The sequence below is a fragment of the Lactuca saligna genome, chromosome 1 (genome assembly GCF_052625555.1).
Source record: "Lactuca saligna cultivar CGN05327 chromosome 1, ASM5262555v1, whole genome shotgun sequence".
Classification (NCBI taxonomy): domain Eukaryota; kingdom Viridiplantae; phylum Streptophyta; class Magnoliopsida; order Asterales; family Asteraceae; genus Lactuca; species Lactuca saligna.
The window spans coordinates 5338838-5360934 of record NC_136417.1 but is presented as its reverse complement, the minus strand read 5'-3'; the positions used below and the strand labels follow the sequence as shown (position 1 = coordinate 5360934).

Genomic DNA, 22097 nt, shown 5'->3' with positions numbered 1-22097 from the left:
ATGTATATTTTTAATGTTTGAACTAATAAACGTGAAATTCATGATTTATATATATATATATATATATATATATATATATATATGTGTGTGTGTGTGTGTGTGTGTGTAGGAAAATTGGAAAAAAAGATGAAAATTATAGCAACCGGTTGACCTGACGGTCGAACCAGTTGAACCGGGAACCGATCACTATCTCGGTTCAACTAAAAAACCGGTTTTTAAAACATTGTGAGTGTGAGCTATTCCAGACCATTGGAGTACCATTTTCAGACGTTTTTGGGTGGTTAAGTCATAAAAATGAGAACTTGGTCACTCTCCTCCATCCATACATGTGTTCTTGAGCAATGGAAAACTTTATGGACCTAGGTTTAGGACTTTTTGTCCTTGTGGCCACGCAAATGGATAAAGTCTTCAAAGACTTTATCCATTAAGACATTCATATAGTATAAATCTGAAGATAGGAAGAGTTGTTGGTCTGTTTTAAGGACATAATAATTAAGTTTGGGCATCGGGTGGCTACGTTAGGCGTAATCTGCCTTACGCTGGCGTAGCCCTGATTTCACCCGTTTTTGCCACCTTAAGCTCTACGCTAGGCGTAGAGTTGCTATGCGACATCCCCAATTTCACGGCCAGAAAAGACCGATTTGTTTATGCTTTGTTTTAAAATCAAAGTAATCATTTAAAGAAAATTGTTGTGGAATTTGTTCCCAAAACAAAATGTGATAAGAATTTATCAAAGCATTTCTTTAAAGAAATGTATTTTTTTTCATTAAATAACAAAATCTCGGCATGTCATGTTCTGATACAGACCAAAAGCATAAACATAACTTACATTTATTAACACTAATGATTTACATCTCCTTTAATCTCTCAGTTAAATATGTCTTCGTATTGATACATGCGATACAAAGAAAACTGAATGGGTCAGGCTTGGGAGCCTGGTGAGCATATAGGGTTTTCAACCCACAATAATATAATTATTATATTCAACCATTATCTTCTTTATTTCTTAAGGTTTTAACCTAATAATCGACCATCCTTCCTTCATTCGTTCCTAAGGATTGACCTAAGGAATTGGCACAAAGTCCATCGCTGCCTGAGGTTCATCTACACGGTACTACATCCATAGCTACCAACGTTCATCTACATAGTACTAAATCTATTGCTACCATTGTTCATTTACACAGTACTAAATCCATAGTTACCAAGGTTCATCTACACTGTACTAAATCCATAGCTACCATCATTTTATTATGAGGAACTAAATCTATAGCTTCCAGGGTTTTTAGAGTACACCGGTGAACATCAAGTCCACAACACCTACAAGTAGCGAGCTTGCTAGTGTTCCACTGCACTGTCTAGAATAGTCTGTGGTTGTCATCCCTACTCTGTTGAATGACGGGGGCCATTGTTTGGGTAAAGGTTTCACTCATTTTCACCTGTCACCCTCATCTCATGATCTATATCATCTTTCATCTCATCCTCAAACTCATCTTTCAGCACACACCAACTATTTCATCTATCCATGTTCTACCCAACATATTTGTAGATATAAATACATATATATAGTTTAAATTATTTAAAAACCTGTATAAAACATTCGTTCAACATCCATCTCAAGTAAACAAACAACTTATAAACACATAGCACGTATTTCATTGCAAATACTTCATATCTATGTGGTGGAAGAAAGTAACTACACACTCACCCATATAAACAGCAATATATATATATATATATATATATATATATATATACATGGCACATATTTTTTTATATACTTCATATCTATGTGTAATTTGAAAGTGACTATACACTCACTTGATCAAAAGATGATCGGACAGCACTACGGCTTGTAAAAGTAGTATTCTTCGGTAGATCTGGAAGATCTTCACAAAAAACGGGCTTCTAGTGGGCAGAGCTTCGACTCGGGAATCTCTTTTCTCGGGATCCTCGGGGGTTCATAACTTGCTTCAGGGCTCGGGAATGATATCGAGGCTTTGGGATATTTCTTGCACGCAAAACGATGCAAAAATGAGAGAGAGGGAAAGAGAGAGATAGATAGATAGAAGAGTTTGAACAAAAGAAATCGGCAGCCCTTGACATCTATTTATAGGGTGCTGAAACCTCGATTATGCTGGGCATAAATCCAGGTACACTGGGCGTACTAATCCTTACGTTGGGCGTACGCTTCGGATAAGTTTTGGTATGCGTGCCTCGAACTTCAAAATTTCATAACTTTCGCATACAAGCTCCATTTTGACGTTCTTTATATCCACACGTAGGTGAGACTGTGATCTACAACTTTCATTTAGATTCCGTCGGCTAATTTTGAATTCATTTTTATTATATTATTTTTAGTAGGTCAGGACAGGAAAACTCTATTATAAAATCATATCTTCTTCATTCGATGTCCGTTTTCATCTGTCTCTTTACCGTTGGACTACTAACGATGAGATCTTCGATTATCGTTTAGATTGCTTCGGTCAAATATCACTTGATCTCAATTTCGAGATTTGGGTTGTATACCGCTAAGTCGAAACTTAGAAAACTCATAACTTCCTCATACGAAGTCAGATTTCGACGTTCTTTTCATGTACGCTCTCTGTTTAACGAACTCTATGACTTTCATTTAGATCACTAAGGCTAAATATCGCTCTATCGTAAATTCACTATTTACGTCACGTTGTGTCGTGCTGGTTCTGTCGCGAAACTTCGACAGGTCAAAACTTCTTCGTTATAACTCGGATTTTGGCATTCTTTATATGTACGGAATCCTTGTAACATATACTACAACTTAGTTAAGATTACTCCTTCTAAATAATCTTCCATCAAAAGTCATTATTGATGCTTATCGTCTCTAAGTTAACTAGCACGGATCTACGGGCATTACATGCTACGCCGAGCGTAGGCCAGCTGGATATAACCATTGACTTTTTTTACCGTTGACCGCTCACTTTGACCAAGTTTGACTTTGGGTCAACTTGAGGATTTTGGGTTGTAGATTGAGACTTAAACCTTGTTTGTTATATAGGTGACCCGTAGTGTCGGTTGTTGGATATATGATCAGTTTGGTTATCTTCTAGACTATGAGGTGAGCTCTCTCACTGTACTCGTAGGATGAAGGCACCAATCCCAACCTACTAGATGTATCTTTGTATATAGGATATTGCTATGTTATAGTGGTTTGTTAGATTGGCATATTTGTATGATTACCTGTACTTGTTGGTTTGGTTATTTGTTGCATTTATCGATATAAAGCGGTTGGGTGAGGCAGTACGACTTTGTGTTGTAGGATAATAAACCTGGGGATATCCAGTTGATAGACTGTGGACCCAGAGGCAATCTAGTTTTATACTATGGGCCCGATATGCATGTATAGTTTATGTATTGTTGTGTGAGGTATTTTGAGGGAAACTCACTAAACTTTTGCTTACAGTTGTTGATTTCAATGTTTCAGGTACTTCTGGTGATCAGGGGAAGACAAATGTGTGATCATACACATCCTCCTATGGTTTTATGTTTTGAGAGATTGGCTTGATACTCTGATTTGCTTGAATATGATTTGAAAACAATGGTTGTTATTTATGGATTCGTCTGGAAATGTTTTTATAAAAATGAAAAATTTTATCATGGTTTTTAGGATATTACAGAAAGAGATAGATGTATTTATTTGAGGGTAATGAGTTGGAAGGTGTAGTCAGACATGCCCGATATCTTGATAAGGATTAAGCCACATGCTACTCCTTGGTGGCGGCGACGGTAGCCTTTGGTGTCGGAGGCAAAGTGGTTAGTAGTGGAGAGGTTGACATCTTTCCAAACCACATCCAGTGTTTCGATGTCGTTTAGACTTCTAATCTGGTTCACGGATAAAAGAGGTGAAAACGGATAGTGGTAGAGGAAAGAAGATAACAATTATGGGTAGTGTGTTTATATATATATATATATATATATATATATATATATATATATATATATATATATATATATAGAGAGAGAGAGAGAGAGAGAGGTATACCCCATACTTTTTAATAATAAAAATTTAAATTAAATAGAAAAATATATAAATAATGTATCATAAAGGAATTTTAGTTTTTTCAGTTTTCCGAAGGACCAAAACCACGGGCAAAGTAGCTCAAAATGACCATCAATCCAAAACTTCAATGGTTAGGACTAAATCCTGTAAAAAATGCATACCTTATGGACCATTTTTGTAGCATTATCTATAAACAAATATGAGGAGGGTAAGTTAGTTATTTTTGAGTGGAAAAGACGAAATCCACAATCAAACCAGCTGAAGAAAAAATTGCAATTTTAAACCACATTAAATGAAACAAAAGGAATCAACAAACCTCAAAGAAGAAATATGCAATTTTCTATTTGTTTTATTATGTATTTAGCATCATATTAGTAATTGAGTTTGCACTTTGTCATGATTTTTTACATGTTTTTGTTTCATATTAGGAAAGTAAACGAGGGAAATTCGTATTATATACATATACTACGAGGGATAAACATGAAAGTTTAGAAAATGAATGAGTGAAAGTGACATTTTACAAAGTTGAAGGTGGAGAGCGTGAAAGTGATATTTTAAAAAGTAAAAGGGATAGACGATATCATTTTACAAAATAAAAGGGTTGCAAGTGACATGTTAGAAAATGAATGAGTGAAAGTAACATTTTACAAAGTTGAAAGTGGAGAGGGTGAAAGTGATATTTTAAAAAGTAAAAGGGATAGACGATATCATTTTACAAAATAAAAGTGTTGCAAGTGATGGATTATACAACTTTGAGGGATGAAAGTTGAAGGGGGTAAAAGTGATATTTTACAAAGATAAAGGTGGAGGGGTGAAAGTGATATATTAAAAAGTAAATGTATGAAAAATATTATTTTACAAAATAAAGGTGTTGCAAGTAACGGATTATACAAAGTTTAGGGATTAAAGTTGCATTTTACGCATTGACATACTTGTACATGATGCATTAACAATTATAGTATTAGTTACAATGATTTTCTCTATTGAGATATGGTGAAAGTAACATTTTAAAAAAATAGAGAAATGAAAAATGCATTTTACAAAGTAAATGAGGGAAAATCATATTTATATACTACGAGATAAACATAAAGTATAGAAAATGAAAGGAATGAAAGTGATATTTCAAAAAGTAAATAGGTAGAGGGGTTACCACTTGTACTATTAGCTATCGTGATATTTATGGGGACAAAAGATAAACATAAAAGTTTAGAAAATGAAGGGTTGTAAGTGATATTTTACAAAGTTGAAGATAGAAGGTGTGAAAGTGATATTTTAAAAGTAAAGAGATTGAAATATCATTTCGCAAAATTGAGGGGTTGTAAGTGACAAATTATACAAACTTAAGAGTTATAAATGATGAATTATACAAAATTGAAGGATTAAACTTGAATTTCCCTATTAAACATTTATACATTGTGCATAAAATCATGCACTTTTAGCTACAATACTTTGACTCACATATCATAATTTGGTTTTTGTATATATTTATAATATAATGTATTTCATAGTATATAAATATGGTATAAAACATTTAAGAACTTTGAATTTATATAAAATAAGAAAAATAAATTTCAAACAAATAATTTAAATAACAAAAAGAAACTAGCTGTGAGACTCAGATATTTCATGGGTTAATTTAGAACAAAAAAAGTTAAATATAAATTTCAATCTATTTAAGAACTTTGAATTTATATAAAATAAGAAAATAATGATTTTTATAATGGAAATGTTTTTTATCTTTTAAATTTAAACAAATAATTTAAATAACAAAAAGAAATTAATGAGCTTTAATTTTGATAATTTTAAAATTAAAAGGTAAATTTGTTAGTGAAATTAATATTTATTTATTACTATATTTATTGCAATTATTACATTAAAATATTATGTAGAATTTAATAAAATAAAAAACTCATAAAATGACATGTGGAAAAAAAATTAATTCAAAATAACTAAAAAATAACATTTGAAAAATTAAATAAAAATGTAACAAATGAAAAAAAAATATTTATTTATTAAAGAGAAAATATAAACTGATATATATATATATATATATATATATATATATATATATATATATATATATATATATATATATATATATATATATATATATATATAAACAAATATGTCAAAATATATAAAATATATAAGTATGTACCTTTTATGATATTACACATAAAATGAAGCATTTCAAAAAAAAAATTCTAATAAATATTTTATAACTAAAAAAAAGAACTTTTGTGTTCAAAACTCAATCCGAACACCTCATAAAAACAAATAAATAAAATCAAGAAGGTAAAAATGGATCGGGCTGTTTTGAGTTGTCAACGTCCTTTTTGTTTTTCTGCAATTCGAAGAACGGCCAAATTTTTTATTTTTAACTTTTTTTAATAAACCACTTTAGAATTTTGTGAAAACTTGATTGTGTCATGGATGGATGTTAACGCTTAACATGTTTAACTCACTTTTTTAAATAACCTTTTTTAGTTCTACTTATTTAAAATTTTTGCCTAATAAAAACAACTATGATCAATCTATTTTAATGTAAATAGATTAAAATTTCCATTTACAGTAAAAATTGGTAACTTTATTAAAATAAGAACGAAATCATTGTGTTTCTTATAAAATGGTGACATGGTGTGGGTAGAATAGTAATTTGACACAGTGCGCCCACATGAGTAATGCCCGAAAAGCAGAAGAGTAGTACATGGGCCGGCATCCTTTTACCATATTTAGCTGGACACAAACAACCAACTCGTTGTTTCGTCCGCTTTTGTTTTTGTACTCTCCTTTCTATCCTTTCCTTTTTTGGTAAGTCTCTTTTAACCATCTCCACAAAAAATCTATGGTAACGGTCACGTTTGATTTTTAAAAGTAATATTTTCTTAAAAGATAAAAGGGTTTTCTAAAAAAAATCAGATATAATTAATAAAATTTAACTACATGACAAACCTTTCAGTTAGATATCGATTTCACCACTTAGTTCAATAATCCGACACTAGTTATTTTGGATCCGAATTCTGACGGATACTCGTTTACTTATGTGGTCCTTTTATATAAAGAATATTCTGAGCTCACCACGTTCCTAAACAATATTTTGAATTTAGTTTTTTCTCTACCACACGGAAGTATAAACGTTGATGAGTTTATATTCGTTCATTTAGGCATATAGTAGTTTAGTATACCAAAAAAAAAAACATTGTTTTACATTTAAACTAATTTGTCCTTAGATGGTTTTTCATGTTATTTTATCAAAAAAGATATTTGAAACATAAAGACTTTCCAAAATCTGATAAACAAGTCCGAGTAAATAGTAAGATATTTGAAATTCTTAGTGCTTTACCAATTTCAGAAGTTGATAGTGTTATACCTTTCAAGCTACAATTTGTCCCGGTGGGTGCTGTGCTTTTTCATTAAAGATCAACTTTTGTTTCAGTGTTGTAAAAAAGATTATCGTAAAAATTATTTAAATCAGTAAAACAAACTAAAAATTAAATATAAATTGGGCAATATTACTTTAATTTCATACACATAAAATAAAAAATAAAAAAAAAAAAACAATTTTGATCCATTCTTTTGCTAAAAATGCCTAAAATATGTGCTCAGTATGCTAAACAAAAAATATTTTTAAGTGATATACGTATATACATAAAATAGGTTCTCATCATATAAAAAATGCTAGAGTAATCTAAATTCAATGTCCGCTCATTTGTTGACCCTCTTCCACCCTTACCATATATTTTGTGTACTAAGCTTTAGTTTTAATATCCTTTTAGACTTCTTCCTCTTCGTATGTGGAAATTTAACTCTAAGTATAAATTAGTGTTAGAAAGTAATAACTAATCACACAAATTTGCTTAATTAGACTTGCTACAATATTCGTTTCAAAAAATTTGGATATCTTCACCAACCATCTTCTTCTTCAATAGTTTCCCTTTCAATAAAAACCACATGTTCTTCTTTGACTTATTGAATGGTATCAACGTCACATGTGTTACACAAAAAAAAAATGTAATGCATTTGTTAGTTAGCGATAAGAAGTGCCACCCAAGCAGTTTGAATGCACTTGTCCTGGTAACAAACTTTTGATTTTGTTCAAAAATCTTAGCATTATAACCATTCTTCCAACTTTCACCCCTAACTTTGATCATTTTAAGTAACCATTTTAATAGTAAAAGTTCAATTTCAAAATATAAAATGTTGTGGATACAATTAATACAAAACAAAACTCAAGTAAAGTACATGTTATTCAAAATCTTCAAAATGTCATTGCTACCAAGCATCCATCAAAAGTTCATCTAATCCAAATATATATCAACATGTAAGTGTTAGTATTGTAAAGATCAGTGAGTATGTTTGGGGTTGACCTTTCAAGGAAAATGAATTGTTGAGTTCAATCAATTCCAAAGTCATACTCCAAAATAGTTTTCAAAGTATAAATAAGATTTTTTAAATCAAGGCTCACAAGAACCAACAAAACACAAAATCATATAAGAAACATTTAACAAAACGAAGCATGCGATGCATACACAATAACTACTTTCAACCCGAAGACAGTCTCAAAATCAAATATCTCAATAATAGCAAAAATCCGAGCTCGAGTATAATGTAATTTACTCAAGTATTTAATCTAAAGAGTAATATTTAAACGATGGTTATAAGACAAATAAACTTATGTTCTTCATTATAAAATTTAGAGCATAAATGTTATAATTTTCAATAGGGAAGAATCTACGATTCCATGTTGTGGGCAGGAAGACGTTTTTATTCACTATGAAGACGTTTTTATTCACTAGCGGATAAAAGAGACATGAATGATGAATGTAAAATAAAAAAGTTATTCAAGGATAGAGATGTTAGATAAAAAAGTTATTCAAGGATAGAGATGTTAGATGTAGATGAGAAATGAGAAATGGATAATTGGTGCTTCACGGCCCCATTGTCATCATTATCACACAAACCCTACAATGTTTATAATATAGTGATAATTACATTCTAAATAAAAATTAAAATAACAAATAATATCAATAATAATAACCATAATATAAAGCGACATATTACATACATTCAAGGCTTTCTTTATTAATTGTGGTTGTATCAACATCGTCGATTCGTAAATAACCGAATCATAAATATTTTTAAAATAGAAAAAGAATAAATTGTTTTTTGTTCTAACTAAGGTTGTGTTTGGCACACCACAGCTAGTTGAAAAGCTAGTTTATTTTTCGAATTTTTTTAAGTTGTCATGTTTGGCAAAACAAAAAGTAACTTATAAGCTAGTTTATGAGCAAACTTTTTAGGAGTTTTTTTTTTTGAAAATTTTCAAATATACTCCTTACTTAATTATAAAAACACATTTTTTTTAAATGTACTTTTATGTCATTTAATATTTTTCAGTTAGTTTTATCAAACGTCATTTTTTATCAGCTAATTTTTTATTTACCAGCTAGCTTTTCAGCTAGTACGCCAAACATTAGGGTTCAGCATGGTGCGGTTCGGTGCGGTTTTTGGCCAAAACTGAACTGAAAACCGCAACTTCGGTTTTTTGAAGTTTAGAAACTGCACCGTTCGGTTTTTGCGGTTCGATTTTTTATTTGCGGTTTTTTGTCAGTTTTTTATTTGTTATTTTGCCTTTTTACTAAAACCCAGGTTACTCAACGAGTTACTTTGACTCAGATGAGAAGTGTTAAGCATTTTTTGAGAAATTTTATGTAGAGATGAGGTGCGCCAAAATTTTCATCCCCAACAATGTGCGACTTCTCAAAGATGTGGGTTAAAAGTCATAAACTTGACTCTCTCATATGCAATGTGAGAATGGTGAATGTTTTATCTCAAATGCGATGAAGGATACTCTTATAAGGCTGACAAAATTAAAGCTCGAATAATATCTCTGAGATAAACCGATACTACCACATATTGGTTTGAAATCAAATAACATAACCACTCATCAAATATGCTTCTAATGCTTGAATATAATACAAATTAAGTATAATATTTGTTTCACAGATACATATGATAAGATCAATTAATGTATTTATAAAATAATATTATCATCACTAGTACTCTTAATATTAAAATGTTAAAAAATATAATAAACGTTATTTGTTTTTATAAATATCACTATATGTATGATTAAAAATATACAATCATCATAAGATAGATATTTATATATATTCAGTGCGGTTCAGTTTTTTGTAGTTTTTGCAAGACTAGAAACTGCACTACACCGAACATTTTCGGTTTTTGTAAAACTAAAAACCACACCGTCGGTTTTCATTTCGGTTTCAGTTTATACGGTTTTTTCGGTTTGCGGTTCGGTTTTTGCTCACCCCTACCTAACATAGCCTAAATAACAACATATTTTAGTGTGTAATGTTTTTCTATAATCATATCAATTACATTATATGTGATTGTTATATATATATATATATATATATATATATATATATATATATATATATATATATATATATATATATATATATATATATATATATATATATATATATATAATTTTTTTTGCCTAATCTATCTGTATTTTTTACACATAAATATGACAGTTTTTCATAATTCAAAAAAAGATATAATATTAGTAAAATGGGATTTATCTACCTGTGGCATTGAGTGAGAAAGAGAGTAACCAATATATATATATATATATATATATATATATATATATATATATATATATATATATATATATATATATATATATATATATATATATATATATAAATTTTTTTGCCTAATCTATCTGTATTTTTTACACATAAATATGACAGTTTTTCATAATTCAAAAAAAAATATAATATTAGTAAAATGGAATTTATCTACCTGTGGCATTGAGTGAGAAAGAGAGTAACCAATGCAACCCTTCTGGCTCTACAACTTTTCAAACAACCACATGAAAACCAACATTTAAATATTTTTCTTATTTACAGCACAAGATTCCCAAAGATAAATAAAAATAAAAATTAAATTAAAAAAGCTTTTAAATTTGCTGTTGCCAATTTTTTAATTTGTTTTTTTTCGATTTTTTGGGTGTGAGATCGACAGGCAGATCCCCACCAAAATAAATTATTAAATTCAATTTAAAAAATAAAGTATTAAATTCAACTTACATAAAACCCTCAAGAATTCACATTTATTTGTTTGATTGATGTAGTTTATAATTGTTTAACCTCTTCAGAAAAATCTACATCGATCAATGGAAGGACTTCCGGCTTCAATAGGAAACTCCGGCGACGACGGTGTGTTAGCTCAGTCACAGCAACAACCATCAAAACCTCTGGTAAATGGCGGTGGCGGTGGTATAGATGAACTGGGTGACGATGGTGGGGCAATTGGCGGTGGATTCACTGAAGATGGCGACCGGAATTCCGGTGGTAACCGGTGGCCGAAGCAAGAAACATTGGCTCTGATTAATATCCGGTCACAAATGGACGCAGCTTTTCGTGATTCAAATCTCAAAGGCCCATTATGGGATGATGTTTCCAGGTGATTTAAACTTAAATTCAATAACAAAAATCCCGAGTTTTCCTATTTCAAATTTCAGCTAATTTTCCGGCGAGATCTATGAATCAATTTTCAATGAATTGACCAAAAAAAGGTCAACCTTTTATGAAAGAGTCGATAGGAATCCAAAAAATTTCAGAATTCCTGCAAGAATTTTGATGAGAATTATTCATCTCATGTGAAAACGTTAATCCCAAATCAAAATTTGTCGAAATCTGCTTCAATTTGTCATGTTACGTCTTCAAACTAAGTATGGATCCAAACACTCACCGACGAAATATAATTTTTCTATTTATTTTTCGAATATTTTTGTTCTTGTTTTACTTAATTTAGCGTTAATTTTCACGTTCATTTTGTTAATAAATTTGCAAAAAATGTATGATGTCAGAAAACTATCAGAGCTCGGATTCCATCGGAGCGCCAAGAAATGCAGAGAGAAATTTGAGAACGTGTACAAGTATCACCGGCGAACCAAAGAAGGCCGGACTTCGAAACCCGACAAAATCTATCGTTTTTCCGATCAATTACAAGCTCTGGAACAGAACCCAAGAAGTGCATTTCCTCCGCAACCTTTTCCCGCCGTGAAACCACCCGCAGTCATGGTAAATATGTCGAGCAATGTTACTGTTCCATCCCCTTTTATTACTGTCACCGGCTCCGATCAGAACAATGTGAGTCCGATTTCAGTTGCAGCCCCAGCGGCAGTGATGCCACCACAGCCGGTGATGAATCACAAAAGGACTTTCCCGTTCTCGCAACCGAACATGTCGGGATCGACAAATTCAGCCACTTCGTCGGATACTTTTTCCGACGATGAACCACCCCAAAAAAAGAGAAAATGGCAGGATTTCTTCGGGAAATTAATGAAGGAAGTAATAGAGAAACAAGAGGAACTCCAAAAGAGGTTTCTTGACACGATCGAGAGACGGGAGAGAGATCGAGTGGCGAGGGAGGAGGCATGGCGAGCTCAAGAAATTGCGAAGATGAACCAAGAACACGATCGGTTAGTCAAGGAGAGATCCATCGCCGCTGCAAAAGACGCCGCCGTCATAACATTTTTGCAGAAGATGACCGGGAAAAACCCTGACACGGTGGACGAAACCAGAAAAAGGCTAGCAGGTATTGTCGTACATACTCTATAGTTATCATAACTGTTCAAAAGTTATTTTAGCATAAAATCATGGATTAATTAAGTTGGTTTTATAAATTTCACGGTTGTTTTGTAGATTTTTTAGCTCCGCCGATGCCATTAGCCTCAACCCTCCCGGTCATACAGCAACAACAGATCCACCAAACACCACCACCGCCTCCACCTCCACGTCATGAAAATCTGCAGGTGGCGGTGCCGCCGTCAGCCATGGTGAAGAATCTTGATGGTGATGTGAGTGGAGGAGATAATATGCTATTGCCAAGTCCATCACGGTGGCCGAAAGCGGAGATAAACGCGTTGATAACACTTCGAACGCAACTCGACATGAATTACCAAGAAAACACGGCAAAGGGTCCGTTGTGGGAGGAGATATCGGCGGCGATGAGGAAGCTCGGGTACAACCGGAATGCCAAACGGTGCAAAGAGAAATGGGAGAACATCAACAAATACTACAAGAAAATGAAGGATGGTAACAAAAAGAGGCCGGAGGATTCGAAAACATGCCCGTATTTCCATCAGCTCGATGCAATTTACAGGGAGAAAGCGACTGCGATCGTAGCACGACCAGAGCAGCAATGGCCGCCTGCGACGATGGTGCAAGAAAAAACACCACCGCCGCAGCAACAACAGTCTACTAATGGTGTTTACGTGGAGAAAAGGGATGATTATCCGGGTTTCACTGGAAAACCCGAAACCCAAACCGCTCCGGTTGTAGCTTGGCCACAACAACAATGGCGGGTTCCGGCGGCGCTTCAAGAAACACAACAGCAACCACAGTCCACGGCGGACATGGAGGATCAAGGTAGTGAGAATACTGATGATTACGACGATGATGATGATGAGGATGAAGACAAGGAAGAAGAAGGTGGTGGGTACGAGATTGTTGCCAGCAAGATATCTTCAGTGGCTACTGTCTAGAGAGAGAAAAAACGAGGAGAGAGAGAAAGTTGTCATCTTTTAAATTGGAAGGTAGAGCAATGAAAGAAATTAATGGGGTGATGGATATGCGGGTCATGGATAAACAGGTCGGGTTGTAATTTGGCTGGTGAAAATTTGAATGAAGCACACATGGGGTCCGGTGATGTCTTGGGAAGAGGGCAACCGTATTTTTTTATAGCTAAAATACATAAAGGTGTTTTCTGTATTTTTACATTTTTTAATTGTATAATACGAATAAAAGTATTTATCAACTATGTTATTCTTTATTTGAATCTAAATTATATTATATTTGTTTACAGTTATTAAGATTATGTAACATCAAAATATCCATAATTGTTGAAATATTAGCCCTTTTCGTCAAATTGTTATTTTTTTTTTTATGTTTGTTTCACAATTGATAATTTATGATTGGGCTTATGGTTAAAGGTGATGGGAATAGAAGCCTAAAGAACCCCTCAATCCTCCGGGGAGGGGTGGATTTGTAACAAAACGTTAAGGAATGGTGATCCTTCTAAAGTCATCACGCTCCAAATCGTCTTTCTACTTTCTCTCTTTGCATCCAACTTAATTAGATTGTAGAATACATACCAAACGCTTTTTTTTCAATACCTAAAAAATAAAGATGGTTTTCGTTTCGATGCTGAAGTGCCATCTCAACTGGTTAAGAAGTCCAAACCGTTTTCGCTCCCACCATTCTAAGAGAAAACTATAGATATTATTCTTATGATACGTTTTGTTTTATAAAATAACTAGGTTAAAACCTGTGGAATCTATGGGTGCTGTTTTTGAATTGAATTTAAAAATTAATTATTTAATAAAATATTATATCAATAATTCTGATAACTTATAAATTGTAATATTGAATATTTAAATAATTTTTTTTATTGGTAATTATTTAATTACTAACTAAATGGGAAGTATTTAATTAGGAATGAAGATTTTTGAAAACTATTTTTTTTTATTCATCATTCTAATTGGACATATGCAGATGATACAATACCAATGTGTGTAATGAAATTAACATAAAATACAACAATACGTAATTATAAAAAAATACAGTAATATGATGGATTAAGTGTGATTTCCTAAAATTGAATAAAACGACGTTACAAAAAAGTTGGCTACAAATTTCGAAAAACTTCCTTATAAACAACATTGGAAGTTTTATTTCTGAGTTTGTCATCTTTATCTAAAATTAATAATTTTAATCCCTCTCTACTCTGAACTCTAGATAAGGCAACATACAATTGTCCATGTGAAAAAACTGGATCTTTCAGAAACAGACCAACCTTTGACAACGATTGTCCTTGACTTTTGTTAATAGTCATTGCAAAACATACAGCCAAATGAAATTGTCTTCTTGTGAAAACATATAAGTTTTGATTTTGGATTCGCAATTGGGTTAATTGGGTTATTGATTGAGGGACGATTCGTGAAGAAAAATGCGAAGTCAAGAAGGACTGTGAAATGTGATTTGTTCAATATTGGGTTAATTGGGTTATTGATTTGTCAACAAACATAAATTTTACAAGCAAATATAATTAAAAGTTTATAAAATAAAATGAAAAACCTTTTGAACAGATTCGTGAAGAAAAATGCGAAGTCAAGAAGGACTGTGAAATGTGATTTGTTCAATATTGGAGTCAAATGCAGTTCACGTGTAAAAGCAAAAATGTTCGCATTTGGTAATACAAATCAAAATTGGGTTTCGCATATGAGTTTGTATGGATTGGGGTTAAAGATGCGAAGGTGATTATGGTTAATATTCATTTCGTATTTGGTGAGACAAACAACTCAAATGCGAATGAACTAAAAAAAAAATGACTGGAACATGCGAAGAAAGAGGGTGAATGAAGAATGTGAATTTTACAGTAGAATGCGAATTAGGGAAGAAAGCTAAGAATTTCGAATTTTTATTATACAAATTGATTGATTTATTTATCTGTCTTAATTGTTAACTGCGATATATCAAATACTTATCAAGTTAGGGGTAATATGGTCTTTACATATATAGCAATATTTTTATTATACAAATTGATTGATTGATTGATTTGTCTTAATTGTTAATTGCGATATATCAAGCAGATGAAGTAAGATCGATTGTTTTGAAATGCGATGTCAAATCTGTTGAAGGGTGTAATGATTATTGTTTTCGAATGGTATGTGTTCGATTGGTTATTGGGTTTGTATACAGGGATCGATTTTAAACGGAGGTTAAAGATTGTGGGAACGAATAACTGTTAAATTCGATGTTTTCTGGAACGAAGCCTTGGTTATTAAAATGAATCATACGAAGGATCAGTTATTTGATTTTGGAATTGGGGCGAATAATCGAACGATTTGGAGTTGCGAATTTGATTTTGAAAAGCCAATCAGTTGGGTTCGCATATGAAAACAGATAAGTTTTGATTTTGGATTCGCAATTGAGTTAATTGGGTTATTGATTGAGGGACTATTCGTGAAGAAAAATGCGAAGTCAAGAAGGACTGTGAAATGTGATTTGTTCAATATTGGAGTCAAATGCAGTTCACGTGTAAAAGCAAAAATGTTCGCATTTGGTAATACAAATCAAAATTGGGTTTCGCATATGAGGTTGTATGGATTGGGGTTAAAGATGCGAAGGTGATTATGGTTAATATTAATTTCGCATTTGGTGAGACAAACAACTCAAATGCGAATGAACTTAAAAAAAAATGACTGGAACATGCGAAGAAAGAGGGTGAATGAAGAATGCGAATTTTACAGTAGAATGCGAATTGAGGAAGAAAGCTAAGAATTTCGCATTTTTATTATACAAATTGATTGATTGATTGATTTGTCTTAATTGTTAATTGCGATATATGAAATACTTATCAAGTTAGGGGCAATATATTTTATTTGAGTTATAACCAAAATCAACTAACTTGTCCAATTTAAAACAATAAAAGTATCCAAAAATATTCAAAACCAATAATATTTGACATCCTAAATACCCCAAAATAAAAATCATACCAAGCAATTAAAATATCTTTATAACCAAAACAAATGATCAAAATATATTAAATGTGTCTTATAACCGATAGAAACTCACTTTTCAATTTTTGGAATCAAGAGTGGAGTTTCCTCTGCGGTTGACTTTCTTTTAGCCTTAGTTGAACTTAAATCATATCCAGAATCAACATCATAAATTTCTTGGAGGTTGCGTTTCAAATCACCTGATATTTTGCAAGGACTTGTTGCGGTTGACTTATCAACTGTTGAGGGTGTAAAACTTTCGTCTGTTTGTGAGATCACATCCAAATTTAAAAAAAAAAAAATGTTTGATTCCTAAAAAAAATAACTAATATAATTAAAAGTTTATAAAATAAAATGAAAAACCTTTTGAACAGGCTGTACAACATCATCGGATTCCAAAGCAACTTGATTTAAGGAGACAGATTGAATACTTTAAAAAATAAAATGGAAATATGTTAATCATTATGTACTTTAACATTAAAGAATTGTAAATTTTCAACAATAAAAAATTACATACCATAAGTTCTATTTTACTTTCCAATTCACAAACAATGGACATATCTTCTGTAACTCTGAGAACTGTGTAGATGTTATTATAGTTGTTGACATTGTATTCTGTAATATCTACAACAAAACCAAACTTGCGGTTTTTCAACACGTTAAGTTGCATTGGAAATAGGGCATCACTGTCTCCGGCCTGTAAGATATATTTTAATAAATTAAAAAAATTAAGTAAATGTTTTCTGATTTTAAAGGTATGAATAATATACCGCATCATATATCTTTTTCAACTCGTAGGCACTTATATTTAACAACCTCCTTGCTTCCCTATCAAAAAGAGTCAATCCAATAGTTCCAGTACAATCTTGTACGTTAATTGGAATTATATACCTAAAACAAAAAATAATTATGTCATTGTTAATGTTGTTTTAAGATTGACAAAATTAATAGAATGTGTCTTTTGGGCATGTTTGTTCTATGATAGAATTAAAGTCAACAAACATAAATCCATTGACCGGACCCGAGAAATCATCACATTTTTTTAGGATGCTTTTCCAATCCAAAGTTAAGGTCTGTTTATGACCTGTATAACTAAAACCATTAGTAACAGCAGCCATATTGGGTTTTATAACTATATAACTTTCATCTTCCTTTAAAAGATGACGAAATCTGGAGAAATTCTGATTGAAGACACGAGCTTGGTATTGTGTACCCTGTTTAAAAAAAAATTAAAAATTATTATGTTCATGAAACATGTCTAATATTGAATGATGAATAAAAAATATATCAAATACAACAAACCTCCTCATCCATGATGATCATTTCAATGGAACAAACTTTATTATTTCTGACAAAGTTCCAAATTTTAAGCACCCGAACCTTGATATGCGATTTTTCATCTATCTGGTCAATGTTATTTAGGTAAACCTTATTTCCTATTTCCATTTTCTGCAATAAATTTAATCATTATAGAATTGTAAGAAAAATTAGCAACCTTTTAAAATGTACAGAACATCCTAACCAATAAGTAAAACAGAAAAATTATAAATCAACACATGACAATAACAACTGACTTAATGTACTCATAAATTTTTAAATTGAATAATTCATTTTATAATAAAATGGAATACAAACAAAAACAAATAATTCATATGAAATAATGTTTTAGATTGAATAAAAGTTTATATAATAAGATGGAACACAAATATATAATAAACATGAAAACGACAATTATACCGAAAATGCCCCTGCAACATACTAACACTAACAGATAACATAACAATGAGTAAAACAGAAAAATTAAAAATCAACACATGACAATAACAACTGACTTAATGTACTCATAAATTTTAAAATTCTAAATTTTTTTGAGATTGTATTTAGATAAAAACAAACAAATTTTAAAATTTCATACCATAAAAAAAGTTACTGTGCACATCTGAAAAAGACTATTTTTAATTTTTTTTAAAGAAAATGAACTTGTAATGTTCATTAGTTTTTCGTCTTTTAAACTGAAAAGGTAGAAGAAGTAGACGATTAAGAAGAATTACAAAAAAGAAGAAGAATAGAAATCATACAATGAGAACGTGATAGATACAGGTAAATAAGAACATGGAGGAAATAGAAATATTGGTAATTCTGATTTTTGAATACACTAACCTGATATTTAATTCTTGAAGCGTTGCAGAATAACAAAGAATGAAGAAGAATACGTTTGCTGTGGTTTCTATGGAGCATAATTGTTATGGAGCAGAATGGTAAAAACAAAATAACCGTATAAATGATATTTACGTTTGCTGAAAAATACTGCAGATTTTTAGGGATTTAATGATTGCAATATATTGAATTTGCAATCAAAATAAACAAACTTTCAAATTTAATTGTGATTTTCGAATCTGATTATTCATTAACATATTTTTTCAAATTATTTCCATAATCTTTATTCATTTAAAATTAATGCATGAATATTTTGAATGCAGTTGACAGCTAAAATTTCCTGATATATTGCATCAGTTTGAACTTTTATTCAATTTTCGGATTCAATGGCATTTACGTAAATATAGAAGAAAAAATGAGCGGGAAAACTCTATTTTGGGGGGCTGGGAGAATGTCACGTGGCCGAGTTCTACTTATTTATTAGAATTAGGATAGATGGCATGGTTTTTAATTTTGTGTTTCCTTCTTCAATAATGTAAATCTACTTTAATAAATGAAAATGGCTTTGCCACATGTCCTTCTCTCATAAAATTAACCATATGCCATTTTATTATAATTTGAGATATATATTTATTTTCCACTTGTCAACTTTAATTTGCATTTTCAATATATCATTAAAATAATTTAGTTTCCATAAATCAAACCTACCATAACGACTATTAATTTTAAATTTTAAATTTCAAATTCAATTTCAAATAAATTTACAGTTTAAACCTTTATGTTTAACTTTTTTTTTAATAATTAACCCGTTTAGCACACACTAAACACATAATTTTAATTTATTTATTTTTTGCATGTTTTTTTTTTTATAATTTTTACTTATTTCATATTCAAATTCAAATAAATTTTCTATTTAATCGTTTGTATTTAACATTTTGTTTTAATCAACCCGTATAATATAGGTTTCTCACAACTAGTAAAACTATAATTAGTAAATAATAATATGTCGACGGACGGACACCTCATCTTCCATGTTCTCCACTAAAGCATCTTTACTTAAGACTTTTTATGATTTGTTACTACAGTGATTCTAAATATAATCCCATATAGTTGACTTTTATATCCTTATTTATATAAATATAATATTTTATACATCTAATGTGAGCTATAATATGATATGAAATATGATTATCCAAATTAAAGATAGAACCTATAAATTTTTTTTATAAAATCCATTAGGGAAAATGGTTATAATCGGACCATATAGCTATGTATAACCACTTAAAATAGTATTTGAGTATTTTTTTTTGTTATTATCTATTGACCGCTTAATATTAAAACATTGATTTATTTGTTATGATATTGCATGTAATATCTTTAATTGTATTTTATATTTATATCTTTGTTATTTTTGATTGATTAATCTAATATACTAAGTATATAATATAAAAATTAATATTTGTATAGAAAATTTTATTTTAGAGGTATTCTTTTAAGTCGATGAAAATGACATAAATTTTAAATATTAAACTATAACGATCATTATATTACTTTAAAGTTTTTCATATTTATAACTACACGATAAAACATTTCTAGGACATTATACATGTTTAATATATTAGAAAAACAAACTATTAAGAAAACTTGTGCAATAGAGAAAAATTTCAAAGATAACTTTTTTATCAATGTGGCAAAATAAATAAGTTTTGAAGATGTTAACTATTGCGTATATTAGGATGTTATTCGGGTCGAAACCAGACCGAACCGGCCGAAACCCGAATAACCTAAAAACTGAATAAAGAAATTGTATGAACCGAAAACCGGACCAATTAATCAATAAAAGTTCGATTCGGTTCGGTTCAGTTAATAACCGAATAACATGTACAAGATGATCAATGATCTAATATAAACGAAAAAACGAATAAACCGTATTAGGATTTTATAACCCGAATAATATAATAACAATGTACTTTTACACATCAACGTAAAACATTCAAAGACCAACATAACACAATAACACATTGCAAGAATAGCATTTACATAATAGATTAATATAATGATAATTAATTTCTTACTTGAGTTTCTTGAGTTGGAGCCTAATTTTTCATGACTAAACAAAGTAGGAATTGGTGAATCCTTAGAGACAATAGGAATGGTCAATTTTTGAAAATCCGAAACAAGAGGAAGGTTTGACATAAATGATTTCGAGTTTGGAAATAGTTGAGAAGATTGGTTAATTTTGAAACGACAAGAACCAGTGTAGGGTTTTTTTCTATTATGAACGACGATGATAGAAGTGTAAATCGTGATTTTGATTTCTATCAATAAGAGAAAGGGGACGATGAATGCTTATTCGGGTCGGGTATTAGAACCGAATAATCTCTTATTTGGGTAACCCGAACCGAATAAGCATAATATAGATAACTCAAACCAGAATCAAATTGCTTATTCTGGCCTAATTTGGTTTGATTCAGTTCGGGTTTTCGGACCAACTTCTCATCCCTAGTGTATACCCTTAAATCTATATTCCTTACTTTTTGTCTAAAACCCTTGTTGAAGCCCTTTGTGTAACAGCCCAAAATCCAGGTACCCTTCTATTTAGCCCTTCATCTTTAAATTGTTGCCATTTAGGGTTTTGCATGTTGAGCGAGTACGCTGGGCGTACAAGGAGTACGCTGCGCGTACTCGCGCGCTTCATTTAAACGCGTTCACCCTCGGGTATGTTGGGCGTACCCAAGGTTACGCTGGGCGTAACCGATCCAGACACAAAAACCCTAATTGTGGTGGTTGGCTATAAAAGGAATGTGATGGCTTGATTCCCCAGCCACCATCCCTCAGAAAGAAACCCCAAGAAAGTGTTCCTTCGTTCCTAGCCCTTTTGTGTGTGTTCTAAGCTTGGTGGTGTCATTTCAAGGTAGAAAAGGAGAAGAAGAATCCTTTGGGAAGGCTAGAAGTTGGTGTTCAAGTGTAGATCCGGGCTTAGCAAAGGTTGGAGCTTCATTCTAAGGTAAAAAGTTCAGATCTTGACTTGTAGTTCTTGTGGTATGCTTTATGGACCATTTTCTAGGGTTTTGGTCCCAAAGGTGGAGACTTTATGAGCAAATGGTCTCCAATAGCTTAGATCCATCATATTTATAGTCTATTTGAGTTGTAGACTCATAAAAATGTAATCTTGGACGTGAATGTTTAACTATGCATGAGATCTAGATCCTTGAGTTGGAATAGAAAGATGTTAAGGAGTGTAGGAGCCTTTACAACCATGCCAAGGCTTAAAGGTTTCGACTTTATGGGTAAAGATGCTTAAATAAA

General features: G+C 31.3%; 2 protein-coding genes across 2 annotated transcripts; one reads left to right on the top strand and one right to left on the bottom strand.

Annotated features, from left to right (window-relative positions):
* The first annotated feature begins 11169 nt into the window (after positions 1–11169).
* LOC145037026 (trihelix transcription factor DF1-like) lies at positions 11170–13939 on the top strand. The gene is made up of 3 exons (XM_078985609.1): positions 11170–11530; positions 11937–12667; positions 12775–13939. The coding sequence occupies exons 1-3, from the start codon at positions 11241–11243 to the stop codon at positions 13614–13616; spliced, it is 1863 nt and encodes a 620-aa protein (XP_078841735.1). The 5' UTR covers positions 11170–11240; the 3' UTR covers positions 13617–13939.
* Positions 13940–17575: 3636 nt separating this feature from the next.
* On the bottom strand, positions 17576–18869 carry LOC145001983 (uncharacterized). The gene is made up of 3 exons (XM_078961304.1): positions 18792–18869; positions 17934–18080; positions 17576–17845 (listed from the first exon to the last, which is right to left on the bottom strand). The coding sequence occupies exons 1-3, from the start codon at positions 18867–18869 to the stop codon at positions 17576–17578; spliced, it is 495 nt and encodes a 164-aa protein (XP_078817430.1).
* Positions 18870–22097: the final 3228 nt, after the last annotated feature.

Coding starts and splice junctions, on each gene's coding strand:
- LOC145001983 (XM_078961304.1), bottom strand. CDS start 18,869: ATGCTCCATAGAAACCACAGCAAACGTATTCTTCTTCATTCTTTGTTA. Junction 18,081..18,791: donor CTTCAAGAATTAAATATCAG/GTTAGTGTATTC, acceptor AATTTATTGCAG/AAAATGGAAATAGGAAATAA. Junction 17,846..17,933: donor TGATCATCATGGATGAGGAG/GTTTGTTGTATT, acceptor TTTTTTAAACAG/GGTACACAATACCAAGCTCG.
- LOC145037026 (XM_078985609.1), top strand. CDS start 11,241: ATGGAAGGACTTCCGGCTTCAATAGGAAACTCCGGCGACGACGGTGTG. Junction 11,531..11,936: donor TTATGGGATGATGTTTCCAG/GTGATTTAAACT, acceptor GTATGATGTCAG/AAAACTATCAGAGCTCGGAT. Junction 12,668..12,774: donor AACCAGAAAAAGGCTAGCAG/GTATTGTCGTAC, acceptor GTTGTTTTGTAG/ATTTTTTAGCTCCGCCGATG.